The sequence below is a fragment of the Caloenas nicobarica genome, chromosome 7 (assembly GCF_036013445.1).
Source record: "Caloenas nicobarica isolate bCalNic1 chromosome 7, bCalNic1.hap1, whole genome shotgun sequence".
Taxonomy (NCBI): domain Eukaryota; kingdom Metazoa; phylum Chordata; class Aves; order Columbiformes; family Columbidae; genus Caloenas; species Caloenas nicobarica.
Genome location: NC_088251.1, coordinates 1,516,112 through 1,532,500, shown reverse-complemented (window position 1 = coordinate 1,532,500; position 16,389 = coordinate 1,516,112). Strand labels below are relative to the sequence as shown.

Here is a 16,389-nt window from a genome sequence, read left to right as displayed (position 1 = left end):
GTAACCTATTGAAATAATTATTGAAGGGTACAACGCCTTCGTCTTTGTCAGAGTAATTGTAGCTCGCCTGTCAGCTCTGCTTTTCTCCTAGAGGAAATCACACTATTCTACTACCGCAGGCGTTTAGATCCAAGACGATTTTAGTCAAGAGAAGGAGAAAGTTTGCGCGGGGTGAGCGCGGCCGGAGCGGCCCCCGGGCCCGGCCGGGAAAGCTCCCGCTGCCCAAGCTCGGAGGCAGCAAAGTTCGCCAAAATAATCCATGTGGGCAAAGCTCGGCTCGGCCGGGGGTGTTGAAACCCGGCAGATTGGTGGAATGGTTTTAATTTCCATCTCTGGTATCTGATTTCCAGAACGCTGTAAATTATTCTCCATTCTCACCCGACCTCCCCCCCACCCAACAAAAAAAAAGAAAAAACATGTCTCTCCAGTAAAAGAAAAAAAAAAAGAAAAAGAAAAATGTTTAAAAAGTTTATTAAATCCAAAAGCTAGTAAGTAGCTTTCTGTCTTTAATTGCTGTGGTGCAACGCTGATAACACGTAGTTATCATCGGAAAAGTTGACCAAGACAGGTTAAATAATTTAATAAGGAACTGCTTGTAATTATGTTATTTACAAGGTATGACAGAGGTTTGGGGAAGAAACAGAAGCTGATCTCAGGGAAACGGACGGGTTCGGGTGACCCCTGGAGCACAGAGTTTGAATTATGGAGATGGGGGGCTGAGAGGTGAATATGGACTAGAGGAGAACAAGATGACTTTTCACCTCAGCACATTTAACTTTTAAATCCAAATAAACGTCTCGCGTTACGAGATCATCGCATTGTAAAAGAAAAAGACTAATCCCGGACAGTTTCGGAGTGCTCGTCCTCACCGAGGAAAAATATCGCCAAAAAAAGTTGCAAAGCGGAAGAAGTGCATTGAAAAATAAATCTGGGCAACTTGATTTTTTTTTCTTTCCTCTCTCCCTTGCTAAATTAATTATATCGAACATCTGTTCACATGACGTTGTCCTTAACGCCACACACACTATTTAATGATGCCAACGCTTCCTCGAACAGCAACAACACACCTTTTTTCGCTCTTAAAAATATCCTCCAGCAATAGGTATCTGAATTACTCGCTCAGGTAAATTAAAAGTAGGTGCAGTCCATTTGTGTAATATCTCTCCCGCCCCACCACAAGCAAAGGGCAAAATACAAACTTAGGAACGTGCATGGTAAGAAAAGCGTAAACTTTCTCACCTGTTTTGTCATTGAGTCTATTAGACGAACATACAGGTCCTGTTCTGTCCTGACTCCTGGGGAGGGAAAGCAGAGACAAAATTCCTATTAGGATTTCAGTAGCGAACCACCCAAATTAGATAATGAAAGCATGAGGTCAGGCAATTAACTGCAGCGGGCAGGGACCAGCACTCGCGCCAGGCTTAGAAATAAAATTAAAAAAAAAAAAGAGCCAGAAATGAACGAAGTGCCAGAGCTCCCGTCCACTCCCCAACCTGCCCCCGCGGGGTCGTATCCCGGGCAGCCCCCGGCCAGGCCGAACCCACAGCCACGGGTGGAGGGAAACACGCGGGGAAACAGCGGCGGTTCGGGCGGCGGGACCGAGTGACCCCGCGACCCCCGCGGGCTCTTCTGGTGCGAGGGGAACCCGCCCCGCCCGCTCACCCCCTCCCAGTAATTACCATTAATTGGCAAAAGTGGCAAAAGTCACTTAAAAAGTGATGTTCTGCTGGAGCAGCTATCGATCCTCTTTTTTTACTTTCCACTTCAAGACCAACCGGTTAATCATGTGAAGTACCATTGACTTATTGATCGTTTATGTTTTGTTTTCCTTATATGCCAAGGAAAGAGTCGTGTTTACATGCGTGTAATTTTAATCTCAAAATCTTTATATCCTTTTCCGAAAGGCCTTGAAAGGGAAAGTAAGATTTTTCTGTGGCACACGGACGTTCAAAAATGAGATAACGACAACTTACCATTGCTATACAATAACTGAAGTTTATAATGAATTCCATTGTTAGTTTTTTCATTGTTTGGCTCCTGCAAGTAACGATAAATAATTACATTTAGCATGAAAAATATCTCCCTCCTCCTGACGTACATTTTTTTTTCCTCGTCCCTGAAGCGGCTCGGAATTAACAGTTTGCAGAAAATTCAGCCCACGGTCACTTTTGTGGAGCGCTGATGATGTCATTATCTCGGTGCGAATATGTCATGTTTAGCCGTTTCATCCCGGCGTTAAAATAAGTCGGGGGACGCGGCGATAAGTTTCTAACCCCAGGATCTATTCGGAGCGGCCGCAATAACGGGGGGACCCGCACGTGGTCCGGGCGCCTCTGGAGTCCCGTTAGGAAATTAGCTTTGATCAATTAAATCACGCTTAAAGGTTGGGGTTTTTTTTTTAAAAAAATAAGATAACAGGCAGACTTACTTTCTCTTTCTCCACAAAGTCCACAAAAGCTGTTCTCTCAATCTCCACTGGCTGCCCCTGCCTGTCGTACAGAGCTAAGACGAAGTGGAAAAAATTGGATTTTCTGAGATTGGAAGGCGGCTGTTTCTCGAAATGTGCCCGAGCCAGCCCCACGCCGCTGCGGGAGAAAACAAGACAAGGCGTGGGTGAGAGCGGCGGGAAGGGGCGCGCAGGCTCCGCGGCCGCGGGGGGACGCGGGGAGCGCGGAGCGGCGCGGAGCGGGGAGGCTGTAACTGATACGGGGCGGGCGGGGGTGGGGGGGTGGGGGGAATTTACGGCCGGGATGAGAAATACAGGAGGAGAAAACCGCCGGGAGAGGATTTGGCAGACGTACCTTTGGGCGGCCGTGTTAGCATCCACTACCCCAGCAGTGTGCATCCAGGAGCGGACGGGGTTCATCCCACTGCCCAGCGGTTCTTCTTTCATGGTCGTCCCACCTCTCGGTATATTTTCCTGAATCCCAAACATTAAAACAAATTTGGGCAAAACCAGCTCCTAACCAAAAGGGGTTAAAATTGAGGGAAATGTCAGATACGGGGTGGGTTGGTTGTTGCTTGATTTTCTCTCTCTCTCTCTCTCTCCTTGGCGACTGGAATATAAGAGATGACTTTACTCCCTGTGATCAGTAGGAGAAAAGCCCAGTTCAAGTCTTGCTTCCTTCTTCAATCTGTCCTGTATTGGCACGACATAAACAATTTACTGAGTACTTCTGTGCAGCGAGTTGGATGGCGTTCCAGCTTGGTGGTTAAAAAAAAAAAAAAAAGAAAGAAAAAAAGAAAAAAAAAAGAAAAAGTGTAACTGCAGCCGGCGACACTGCGAGGTTGCTTTTTTTTTTTTCGGGGGGAGGGGGGGTTAAAAGAATAAATATTTTTGTTGTTGTTTGCAGACGCGCTCAACGTGGTGTCATCCTAGTAAAAAACCGCCTCGGCGAAGGAGAGGAGGGAAGAAAAAAAAAAAATTAAAAAAAAAAAAAAGCTTCAGGACACTGCTGAATCGACCACTTTCTGGCAAGGCTCTCCTGCTCCAAAAGACAAATAAACGGGGAAAAAAAAAAAAAATAGTGATTACCGCGGAGGTGTTCCCGGGGCACACACACACGGGAGAAAACGGGGGTGCGGGCCCGTTGGCGTCTACACGGAATGGACGGAGGCGCGCAGAGCCCGGCCCTCCCTCCCCGAGGAGCGCGCCCTTCCCCGGGAGCCGGGCCCCCGCCACCGCGGGAGAGGTGGCGTCACTGATGACGCAAGCGATGGGCGTGGTCATCACCATATATGGAGCGTGGGGTTCAGTCGTTTACCGCTGCGATCCCGCCCGGTCCAGGCGCGCCCCCCCCCCCCCGCAACCCCCGAAGGGGGTTGCGGGGGGGGGGTGGGTCGCCTGGACCGGGCGGGCGCGCATGTTGCAAGCCCCAAATATCAAAGTGCTAAAAAGGCGCTTAAATATATATATTGGAAGTCTTCATGCGCGCACACATAGGTACCCACAGCTGTATGTCCATATATATATATACGCCTCGAGCGATGGGCTCTTTTCACCCAGTTAGGACTTCCATTATTATTATTATTAATATTATTGTTATTGGGAATCGCCCAGGTCCGCGCGTTAATGTTTCAGTTAATCGCCTAAAATCAAAGTCCGATTTGCGCTTTCAGACCCCCCCGATCCTTTCTCTCTCTCTCAAAAAAAAAAAAAAAAAAAAAGTGTTAGAAAGCAATCTATTTTGCTGGTGTTGGGGGTTAATGACTATTGCCAAAGATAAGTGAATTATCAAAGCTGTTGCTCTACCCGATCTCAAAATCCATTACATTGCTGGCCGTCTAATTAAATACGTAAGTATAATAAAATCATATTTTATGACTATTTGAGGGTAATGAGATTAGTCTTTAGAAGCGATCGCCACATATTAAAGATGCCACTGTCTATAGAATGTTAATAACCTTAAATCAAAGTGTATGGAAACTATTCATGATAAATTAAAAGAAAATTCCTGTATTCACAATCAGCCCGGAGCTTTTGAGGTACAGTAGAGCAGATTACAAAACCTCACACTTTTATCGCGGAGGGACGAGCAAACCAAAGTTCCCAAACAATGCGGTTCTCGGGGTGGAAATGGCATTTGGTGGCACGGACACATTTGGGGACCTCGGGCAGGCGCCACTTCCCCCCACCCCCGCAAAATCCGCCCTCCAAAATAAGGTAAAAATGCCCAACAACGCTATAATTGTAACATATTTCCTAAAATGCACAGAACAATGCCGAAGTTGGTTCTTCTCTCTGCTAACGAAAGCATAATACTTAAAATCATTTACAGTATCTTTAATTCAGATTACATGCGCCAAGGCGATTTAAATCTGATTACCAAATTAGAAGGTTTTAAAACAAATCCTTTTAAATCTGATACTGTTGACTAAGGAGAGAGGGGGAAAAAAGTTCCATAAGCCCATCACATAAGGTAATGATCCTGCCCCAGAAAGAAAGGGAGTTTTAAACCTTTTTGACAACAAATGCAGCTGCCCCACTATTTTGGACGATATTAAGCGAAAATGAATGCAAATCTGTGTTCAGAAGCCATCTGGCCAGAAATGGGGGAATCAGCTGCTCTTCACAACAGGCTCTGAGGCTGAATCTATTTCAGCTCATTTTCTAGATCATCTGGTCCTGCACCCAAAGCGTGGAAAATACGGTCTTTATCATTCACCAACTTTATCTTTTTTTTTTCTTTTTTTTTTTTTTTGGTCACTCCGCGGCTGGCTGCGAGCTGCCGGCTCCCGGGATGCTCCCCGCTCCGCACCGCTCCGCACCCCGCGGGGCAGCCGCCCCCCGACAACTTCTCCCCGGCCCAGGAGGGGAGACGGGTCCGGCGGTGGGAGCAGCGGCCCGGGCCGCCCCCGCTGAGCCGGGCCCGCTCTCGGGGAGGCCGGCAGGGCCGGGCAGGGCCGGGCAGGGCCGCTGCTCCCGCCGCCGCGGCACCTTGCACGGGAGAAGCGGGGGGGAGCGGGGCCGCGGGCCGGCGCCGGGCGGGCAGGGGGTGTGCGCGGCTGCCGGGGGCGGCCCGAGCCCTCCCGGCTCCGCGGCCCTCCTCCCTCCTCCTCCTCCTCCTCCTCCTCTTCCTCCTCCTCCTCCTTCACCTCCTCCTCTGGCGCGGCGCGCCAAGTCTCCCTTTTGTGTGAATTTACGGGGTGAGGCTTCAGTGATCCCCCCCGCAAATTTGCATTTAAATAGCGACATCAAGCGATTCGCGTGCCACACACCAGTGGGCTCCCAGATGTCACGGCGGAGCCGGTCAGATGGCCGCAGCCCAGCTGTCCCCCCCGGCCCGGCCCCGCTCCCCGGCCCCCCGGGCGCCCCGCCGGCACCGCCTGCCGCGGCCCGGGCGGGCAGAGCTCCGCGCCCGCGGTAAATCACGCCTGGGAGCGCGTCCTCCTTCCCCCTCGCCTCTCTCCCCGCACCGCATTATCACACATAATCACACGCTGTACGTGGATCGCGCAGATTAAAATTGATAGCCTCATTTCCACAGCTGTTATAGGATTCTCCTAAACTTTATTATTTTATTTTTTTTCTTCCTCGGGACAATCCCCTCGGGACTATTATCTTAATCATTTCACTTTTTTTTTTTTTTTTTTGCATATCACGTTTTAAATCACAGAAGTTTGAGCCCATGTTTACTTTCCACTGAATCCCGTCGCGGACCCGCGTGGGCCGCCCTGCTCCTCGCCCCCCGGAGCGGCTCCCACCGCAGAAACTTTCCCAGCGGAAAGTTGCGCCGGGAGAGGCGAGCGGGGCCCCGGCCCTGCCCTCCGCCCGCTCCCCGCTGCCCTGCGGGGCACGGCCAGGCCCGCACAAGCTCGCCCAGGTGCATATTTCAATTTTATTGTTTGAAGGCGCCTTCATTACTAACGTGCTCGGTTACAGTAGGTGTAATTTATGCCCGATTTAACCGAAACAAATCTCTGTTAACTCTTGTTTCCTGTGTTGCAGGGGAGTGATAAATTTGCATTTTCGGGTATTTTCAATAGAGCCGCGGATGCCCAGGTACCGCGGCTACACTGTCGGGGAGGGGGCTGCCCACCGGCGGGCACTTCGGGGTGTAAATTCACGAGGACAGGCCCAGTGGAGGCGGTAATTAGCGCGGGAGCGCAGCTCCGCGAAAGGCCCGGCCCGGCCTTTGCGCGGGGCGCCGCGCAGCCTGCGCCCACGGCAAAACCGCGGCCGCGCAGAGGCCGAGCCGGGGCCCGGGAACGGAGCCGAGCCCAGGGCGAGCGCCGGGTGCTCCCGGCGGTGTTTCGGGGCCCGCCGACCCCCTCCTCCACTGACCAAGGCCCCCAGCGCCCCGCAAAGGGCAAAGTGCGCGGAAACGCCGCCCCGCGCAGAGGGTTTGCCCCCTCGGGATGCTCTGGCTCTTCTCTCCAGCCTCACCCGCTTTTCGGTATTTATTTATTTACCGGGATAGGGCTGATTTGAACACTTTAATTCAAATTCCTGAGCATCCCAGGCCCGGGTAAAAGCCGCGTGGAAACCGAGCGGTGCGGTACGGACACCCGCACCTGCGCCTGCCCTGCGGGGCGCAGCCGGACGCAGGCATGTGCGGGGAGCGGCAGCCAGGCCGACCCGCTCCGCGCAGACCACCGTGGTGTAGAGAGCCGGCTCCGCGGGGGCGGTGCGGGACGGGGGAGCGACTCTCCCTGCCCGGGCCCTTCGGGCAGCGGCGTCAGGGCCGGGCCGCCCCGCGGCCCCTCGGCGGGCCATACGCGTCCCCTTCCGCGCCTTTGCGCACCACTGCGCGCCCAGAGTTCAAGCGGTGCGGCGAGGTGATGCAGCAGCCTCGGAGCCCAGAAGCTCCTTGTCGGTGCAGTTTTACTCAAACTGGCCCTTGGCCCTGCGCTCCTCCAGGCGCGCTTTCGCGGGCCGGCGCCCAAATATTTTTAAATCAAAAATTAGCTCTTAAAAATATTTTTTAAAATTTTAAAAGGCTTAAAGTTTCCCCGTGCCCGACTGGCAGCCGAGTGTCTAGCAAGAACCTTTCCTCGGAAGGGAAATATCCCCGCAGCTGCTGCCCGGCTCCCGTTGCCCGACGGGGCGGCCCTTCCCGCGGGGCTGCGGGCGACGGCCCGGGGGATGCTCGGGGCCGCCGCCGTTTCTCCGCTCCCCGGGGACGGGGTGGGGGCTCGGAGGGACGCGGCTGCCGGCAGTCGCCCCCGCGGTGGGGCGCGGGACGGGCGCGGGCGCGCAGCCGGGGCCGCGGGGAGTTGGCGGCCGGACAGGTCCTGTCGTGCGGCGAGAACAATATAAACTGGCTCCAACTGAACAAACAAGGATCGATCAGATAATTTCAGATATTATAATTGGCTTTAATTAAACACACTTCGTTCTAATTAACTCTGAAATTTTAGCATGCTTTGGGACGTTGGTGTCTGATTTGATATTGTCAGTCCAGATGTCCTAATAAAATTCAATCCTCCACTCAAGACTTCAATATTCACTAAGAACAAAATGCAAATTAAATGTAAAACCTAAAGTATCGCCAAAGGTATAATCAAGAAAGGTGTCTCAAAACTTCTCACTTTTTATTACGCAGTAGTTAGAAAATGCAGATTACATCCTAACAAGACCTCTACTGAATAATATAAACCTTAACTCTTTCATGGTCAGGGCTCGCTCTCCCCGACGCTCTGCCCTGAAGGGATCCGGGAACATCCTGCGCCAACACACGGTGACACATTCGCGGGCCGGGGCTCGGGCTGCACGAACCGGGCGGGGAGAGCCCCGCGGAACGGGGACTCGCCGCCGCCGCACTCACGGAGCAAAACTTTCCACTTTAACAAGTACTTATCCCCCCGAGGCGGGGAGCAGTAGGTGCCCCCAGCCCCGCACTGGGATGCCCAACTCCCGCTCCGCCACGGCGGAGCTACGGGCAAACCCCGGCCGGGCTCCGGTACCGCGCACCGAGCTCCGGCAGCGCAGCGCTCGTCCGCCCGGGCAGTACACGGAGCCCTGGGGTGGGGACACACAGGGGAAAGTCCCCGTCCTCTTGCCCTAGAGCCTGCCGCCGCCTCACCGTTTCCCCGCAAACCACAGCGGTCTTCGAAATAATTAAAGCCTTGAGAGCAGGTCGGTGATGCGCGGGGTCGCAGCTCCGTGCAGCCTCCCGGCCAACCGGCCCCGGGTGCTTCACCGGGGGAGCCCCCGAGCTGCGGCTCCTCGTCAACCCACAACCTCGCTGCGTTCAGGGAGCGGGGTGAGCAGCGCTAAAAAGGACGAGCTATTCCCACATTAAACATTTGTATGTTTTCCATACTAATGGAGTCACTTAAAGCTGTTGCTAATTTAACTTTTTAAAAAGGCCACAGCGTGGTGATTTGCATTTTCTTTAGGATATTGAAATGAAGGGGAAACCGCTGGGCGGTGAGGCTGCCCAGAGCATAGCTGGGGGCCATGCAGAAATAAAAACAGATAAAGAAAAGAAGAAAGAAAGAAACTGCCTTCTCTTCTGGACTATTAATAAGCAATTTGTCCCGCTGCAATTTACATTGCAAAGACAAACGTGTCGGGGCGCCCGGCTGCCGCCCAGCCCGGCCGGGGCCCCCGCGGGGTGCGGAGCCGCTGCGGGCCCGGCCGCAGCTTCCCCCCGGCTCCCGCGCCGCTCCGCGCTTCCCCGCCACCTTCCCCCGCAACCTGCGCTCCCACTTGCAGCGAACACCCGGGAGGCGCGGAAGTCCCGCGGCCGGCGGGCAGGCGGCTGGGGCGCTCCCCGCGCACCTCGGGGCGTGAATTTTAAATGAATTTCCGAGGGTTCGGCAAAGAAACGCGCCCTGGTTTGGGTAAACAACAAGTGCTGAGATCGACATTTCTCTCGCCAGATCCCCTCCGTACCGCAGAGAAGCGGCCGCGGCTCTAGCGTGGGGACGGTGTGCCATCTACAGGACACTACGCGGGCGGCCGCGCACCGCGCCCGCCGGCCCGCTCCCCCCTGCCCTTCTGGCTCTGAAGCATCGATTATTTGTTATTTGAACTTTTCAACATCATATTCAAACTTCACGGCTGACAAAGGCTACGGCGCTGCCTGCGATTTCGGGGGGCGTTAGATTAAAAGATATGAAATGTAAAGATAATGCAATTTGATTTGTTAGTCTAACTCCGCGATTTGAGAGTTGATGTCCCCAAAGACCAGGCTAGCTTTTTCCCTTTATTTATTTTTATTAAAACATCAATCTACTCTGGAGCTGGGTGAACTCAGTTTCACCTAGAGAACATAAAATTCTCCATACCAAGGAAATAAGCACCTTTCATAAATCAACAGTATTCCTGACAGATCGATCAATTTTTGGTTGTTAATCCGAAAGGAGGAGTTTTAATTGCTTCCTGCCTTTTAGTCCGGGCACCTCGGCGCGTCGGCTCCGGCAGCGCCCGGCTCTCCGCTTTTCTGCTCGGGAGGGCAAAACATCCCGAAGACTCGGCCGCGCCGCCGAGACCCCGCGCAGCACCGGGCCGGCCGCGCTCCTCCCGCGCCCGCCGCCGCGCAGCACCCTCGCCGCGCTACTTGCGCGCAAAGCGGCCGCCGCCGCAGACGGGAGCCGCGCTCGCCGCCGCCGGCGAGTAACTGCGAGGCAGGACTCATGTGGGTGCGCAGGGGCGCGCAGAGGTGCGCACAGACGCGCGGTGTGGCCGCCCCCCGCGCACGGCCCGTCCCAGGTAAGCGGGCGCTCCGCCACCCGCGCCGCCCCCGCTCCCCGCCGCCCGCCCGCGCCCCTTCCCGCCCCCCCCGCGCAGAGGCGCGCAGCCAGGGACGCCGCAGGAGCGGGACCCGCGTACGCGGGCGCTTACCTTTCGCGGCTAATTAGGCCGGGGAGAGGTTTTCCTGGGGAAAGCCCCAACCCGGGCGGAGGGCAGCGTTTATTGAGGAGGGGAACGGCGGAGGAGTGTGCGTGTGCTCTGCGCGCTTTCATACACTACTTACCCACCGCAGCCTCGCCGAGGCTCTGTGGGGCACGGCGGTGCGCGGAGCGCAGCAGTGCGCAAGCGCCCCCCCCGCGCTGCGCGGGCGGGAGGCGGGCGGGAGGCGCGGGGCGCCCGCGGGGGCGGAATCGGCGGCGCGGCCCCGGGGAAGGCGGGGGGGGAACCTCGCCCGGCCCGGCCCTCGCCCCGAACCGGGCCGCCCCCCCCGGTACCGCTACTCCCCGCTCCCCGGGGCCGCCCTGCGCCCCGTCCCGCGGAAACCGAGCGCTGGGGAAAAGGTCCCGCGGGCGCTTCCCCCGCCCCCCCGGCTCGCCCGGGAAAGGTGATCGATTCTCGGAGCAAAACGCTTTAGAAACGCAACAGTTTGTCCTGCGGGGCTGCAGCGTGTGAATTTACCGCTCCGAACTTTCGCTGGAGAGACGCCGGGCAAATCTTTTAAAACTATTTCAATGGGTTTAATTTACCCACTGCGGCTTGAATTGATGCTTCCAACTCGCACCCCTTTGTCACGTTGGGTGCGATGCTGGCAGGTTTCGAGAAATAGGTTTCAAGAACTTCTTAGCTACATTAATCTTTGATTTTGAAACGCCTGTGTTGTATTGGCAATGCAGCGTACAAAGAAAGCTACTGGCTAGAACAATTTTATTTTGTTTATTTCTGCTCTTCTCCTCCCTCTCCCAGTTCAGTACAGGAACTCTTGCAGTATTGGTTAATTTTCGAGGAGGGGATAACTGCCGTGATATTTAGCAAGCTCTCTGCCACCGCCGATACTTTCTCGTGATCCGGCATCTTTGTAAGTGATGTGCAGTTACAAGATGTGAAGGTGTTTAGAAGAAAAGTAGCAGGTTCCAAGTCAGATTCCTGCAGTGAAGTGAAGCCGCACTTTAGGAATGGAGCTACATCTATAAAAAATAAGCCTATTGGTGTTGACCTTGGTTACAAATTCAGGTAACATTCACCTTTAGGTTTGTCCTGACAGCAGATACTTTCTGGTTTGGTTTTAATTAACAGAGCGGTAGATTTTAGCAGCTGGGAGAGGAGGGAGGTTGTGGGCAGTGGGGCAGGAGCTCATTGCTGTTGGTTTGCAGGCCGTTAGACCCATGTTTGGTGGCTGTGGCCAATGCCACCCTGCACACCTGTGTCCATGGTGGAGATTTCAGCTTGTCCTGTGCAGGGACACCTCTCGGGGTTATTTCTGCTGCGTTCACCCACGGACGAGCTCGGCTGCTGCTTACACCAGTGTAAGCACTTGGGAAACAGCTGTCCAGATGTGCTGGGGGTGCTTAAAGCTGGGTGTAGACCTAGAAAAGACAACACAGCTCTGGTCCTGCTCTCTGGTGTCCTGATGTGTCCTTGCTACAGGTGCAGTCAGTGGAGGTGCTTTGGTTTAGCGTTTCATGGGAGGTTTTTCATGTCTGGCCTCGTGCCTGGGGGATGGACCTGAGATGTGGTGACCCAGCAGGAATCACCCGACAGTGGCCTTACGAGCTGCCACAGGAGTAACGAGAGGATCTGGATATTAATTGTTTTACAATGTACTTATTACATGGGTTGGTAAAGTTCAGTTCATGGTGGTTCACTCAAGGGAAGTTTATACACCTGATGCCTGGAAAACTGTGAAAAATATACAATTCTTAAAAAGTGCTCCGGAGTGGAAAGAAAAAAAGGTCTCTGCGGGCCTTGTGGAGTCAGCACGGACAAAATCAGGAGGCAGAGACCCAGGGAGAGCTGGTTGTCCCAGGCCTGAGCCCCGCTGGTTCTGCCCGACCCATCACCTCACCATAAACCAAGAAGCATTCTGTTGAAAAACAGCAGTGAATTTGCCTTCGTTATACAGTTTTTGCATGGAGGTTGAGCTATTTTTATTAAGATAGATGGGTATCCACAAAATATTTATAAAGCAGATTCCCTGACAGCTCCAGGCCGTTCCCAAGGCGGGCGGTCTGTCCGTGCAGATGATGCGGGGCTGGCATGTGCTCCCCCTCAAATTTCACCTTCAAACCTCCCTACAAAGCGCTGCCTTTTGTTACGGCCCACAGAAGAGCTGTGCGGTGCATAAGGCTTGAAAATTAATTGTGCCACTCTCCTTCTGTCGCGAGGAGCATTACCAATCCACTTTTTAAAATTTAAAAAGATCATATATTTTTCACATGCTCGTTGTGCTCTTCGGAAAAGAAAGCTTGATTATGCTCCAGCCTTTTAAATCAACAGCATGCATACAAACTAGCAGGTGGGTGAATAGCGTCAGGTATTTGAAACACTGAAATCATCTTCTTTCTAAATGCTTTGGGCCACCTGGATGAGATGCAGCTTCTCCAGAGTCAGAGGGCAGCTCACAGGCTACTAGCGGTCCCTTTTATTTTGGCACCGTATGTATTCTTGGCATCTTTCACTCCTAGATTAAATTACACTGCTCTGGGACTGCTGTCTAACAGCAGCTACTTAAGTTATTAGAGTAGAACTGTGACAACATCTTGGTGCTCCTTATCTCTTTCTTCTTAGCTCACTTTTTAGTGCACCGCACTCTCTATCAGCAGTTTTCATTCCTCCTTCTTTAATCTTACCTCCAGCCGTCAGTGTGTTCCAATGGCAGTGAAACTCCCGACTCCAGCTCTGCGGGGATGCTACAGAAGCCAGCGGTGACGTTTCCCCACGGTATAAGCACGTTACCTTTGCAGTTTCACTCTTCCATCAGCCTGGGGCATCTTGTCTGCTCCCAAATCAGGGTATTCCTCACGGCAGCACACATTTGCAGCTCTTTTTCAAGTGGACACGCTGCAACCATGTCTCAGCACGTATAAAATACACTATTAAACACTCGCAGCTCACTAAACCCGTCTTGTACGTGGGAGGCTGAACTCGGGCACCAAAGTTCCCCTGTGCTACATCAGCAATAAGGTTTCCAGCAAAGTGATTGCGATTACAAGCGCACGGTCCTGATCTATATGCACCTACACCTTGGAGTAAGTCCCACTCTGTGCAAGGACTCAATGTGCCACCAGCATAAAGATGCAAACGCAAGATGCACCTTTGAGTGACTTTATGAAAACTGTTTTCGGATACGACCCAACAGCCCTTTATACAAGACCCAGCACATTAGTGAGGCCATTCCTTTAAAGAGGGGCTGCCTTCCGTTCACGAGTTATTTCTAACAACCTTGCATAAAGACTTCCTGGTTTTAGTAGTCACAAAATCATTTTCCTTATGTGCTGAAATCTCTCCCAGTTATTTTTTTTCACTCAGAAAGGGAAGTAAGGAAAGTCCGGTGATAGAAAAGGTCATACTCTCCAAACCGTAAAAAAAAGTGATGCCAACTCCTCTAGCGCTGGAGGTTAAATACTTTAGTGGGAAGTGTCAGGGATGCGAGAGGACATTGACTGAAGCGGTGGCCCCTTACTTAAGCAACTGTCTTTGTGCATCACCTCGAATCCCCCCGCTTGGAGCCTTCCTGGACGCAGAGTCGCGGGGTGGGAGGTCACCTATCTGGTGGCCACCAGTTCCAGCGAAAATGTGGCAGCCGCGCTCTGCAGGGACCGCGCCAACCCGACCCCCAGCAGCCCCCCTGCCAGCCGGCGGGGCCTGTCAGCCGAGCAGAAGATGCAGCCGCTTCTGCCTCCGAATCAGGGATTCAAACAAAAACCAGCAGCGACAGGGAATGTTCGCCTCCAGGCCTGTTTGCTAGTGCAAAAGTGTTGCAACCTGCTGATGGAGACAGGTGGAATGAGGGAGGAAAATGTGAATGTTATAAAAAAATAAACAACAGCAAGGAGACTATTGAACTTAAATATTGCTAGCAGAGAACTCCACCAGCAGACTCTGCTGGAAATTGTCTTAGACACCACGATACAAAAAAGCTTCCTTTTTAAAAGGAAAATGATCTAATCAAGATGTATGTGCATGGCAATATACTCACAGGGAGAGTAAGTCGGAGTTATCTGCTTCAATTACGTGCATTTACTGTGTTCTTGTCCTAGCAAAGGAGGCGAATAGTAAATATAAAACAGTTTTTTCCAAACCTGTATCTTAGTTGAGTATCTCAGCTCACATCGAGTCATACATGAAGAACGTGAGGGAGAAGGTACAAGGTAAAAATATGGTGAATATTTCTTAGAAATCGTGTATACAAGATGCTGTCTTGATATCTAACGGGACACTGGGACGTGCCCGTGGGCGAGAATTGTTTGTGATCTCTTGGGGTGAGAAGAGAAACTGGAAAAGGCTTTTGGGACCCTTGGGCTAGACAAGTTTATATCCTACCTGTGCCCATCAAAAGCGAATTTAGAAATGACAGGACTGGCAGAAAAACCTGCTTCTTCCCTTTGCTCGTGTTCACCCCTGCGCTCTGCCTGCCCGTGATGGGGCTTGGTCATCCCGAGGCTTGGACATCCCATCATTTCTCCTGCTGGAAGGACGTGTGAGGTTCAAATTCACGGCAGATCATGTTCTGCAGCCAGAAACCCAAAGCAGAAAGTGCACCCAGGTGTATCTTACTATTCGAAAGGTTATTTGTTTCCATTCAGATTATGTATTATTATAGCGTGAATTATGAAAATGGTTGGTGTTCCTGTTGAGGCAGCTTTATGAAAAATGAACTTTGGCTGAACACATACAGCAAATAAAGCAGGAAATGAGTTAAAAAATGATGCAGGCCTTTGTTTCTTTTAAGGTAAAATAACCGGTCCCAGGTGTCAACACCTCGTAGACCTGCCTAGATATGTTTTGAACCCACTAAATAATAGATTTTAGTGTGTTTTTATTTGTCTGCTTTGTTTTGGGTAGAATTATATCCACAATCTGCTTATTTGTGTTGCATTACCAGTGAAAGTTGTGTTTTGTGGATTGAATTTACTTCACAATCAGATGCTTGATTTTTATAAGGCACAAATATTTAACTGCTCTTTTATTAATAGAAATTATGGAAGATACAGGTAAGAGCTTATTCATTATTTATTGCTTTTACTTTACTGTTAAAGCTGTGAAATTTGGACCTGAAGTAAGATACATGTTTTTCAAAAGAACCCCTTGTGCCCTGTTCTAGCACATCAGCACAGAGCTGAAGCTGCCCATCATGACATCATGGATCAGAGAAAGCAAGAATTTGGGGGATAATTAAATTAATTCATTAGTGCACCTTGAATATTAGCAGTGTCAAAAGGTCTTTGCTACCTGCAGTTCTCCATTCCAGCGCTCTCTTAAAAAATAACATTGAAGATATTCTTTCCCAGCTTATTTTTTTTTAAGTGATAGACTTATCTCCTAATTTTGCTCTTGTTTCACAGTCTTTTATAGGAATCTTGCACAGTCTATAGATGCCAGCTGACACCTGTAAAGTTCACCTGAAGCTGTTCAGCAATTTCAAACACCGCGATACAACTTATCTAGAACCCTTAATGAACAAAAAAGGGAAAAATTGATTAGAGCTGATGACAAACTCTTCTGTCCTGTCTTTATAAATTGGATATAAACCTGTCAGAGTTTACAACTGCCCTCACGTTGCTTCAATTAAACATATCTTTTTGAGGGGAGAACTTGCATTTTTCTGCCAATGGGAAGGGGTCCAGCACACGGATGGGGTGCGAGGCAGCATCAGCAGCGTCAGCATCATCAGCATCATCAGCATCATCAGCATCAGCACCAGCACCAGCATCAGCATCAACATCCTTTCCTGAGAAAGGTACCGACAGCCCATATATGGTTATGTGGAGGTTTTAAATTTTATTTAACTCGATACGTTTAAATTAGCAAAAGAATAACAGAAATGGGAGGGGGAAAAATATGTTATTTGATTACTTTGAGACCATTTGACTGTGCCAGGTTTCCTCAGCAGACCGAAGCCTGGTGGTTTGTCCAGCCCCAGTTCAGGTGATCCAAGCAATGGGGTTCGATGGCTTCTCGTGAGACACCGCTCCACAGCACACATTTCTCTTTTCTTTTTTTTTACTCAAAGGGACAAAAAAGATGACTTG

At 51.6% G+C, this 16,389-nt stretch overlaps 1 protein-coding gene across 26 annotated transcripts in view; it reads right to left on the bottom strand.

Annotated features, from left to right (window-relative positions):
* Nucleotides 1–10,371, bottom strand: part of EBF3 (EBF transcription factor 3) — a 124,842-nt gene extending 114,471 nt beyond the window's left edge. For 25 of the 26 annotated variants that reach the window (XM_065638526.1, XM_065638528.1, XM_065638527.1 and 22 more), the window contains exons 1-4: nt 2,802–3,649; nt 2,429–2,585; nt 1,974–2,037; nt 1,240–1,295 (exon numbers count right to left, since the gene is read on the bottom strand). In XM_065638526.1, coding sequence (XP_065494598.1) covers nt 1,240–1,295; nt 1,974–2,037; nt 2,429–2,585; nt 2,802–2,935 — 411 coding nt within the window. In that variant the 5' untranslated portion in view covers nt 2,936–3,649. Of the gene's footprint in view, nt 1–1,239; nt 1,296–1,973; nt 2,038–2,428; nt 2,586–2,801; nt 3,650–10,291 lie in introns of those variants that run through there. The other variant, XM_065638517.1, reaches the window with a different exon arrangement.
* Between the last annotated feature and the right edge of the window lie 6,018 nt (nt 10,372–16,389).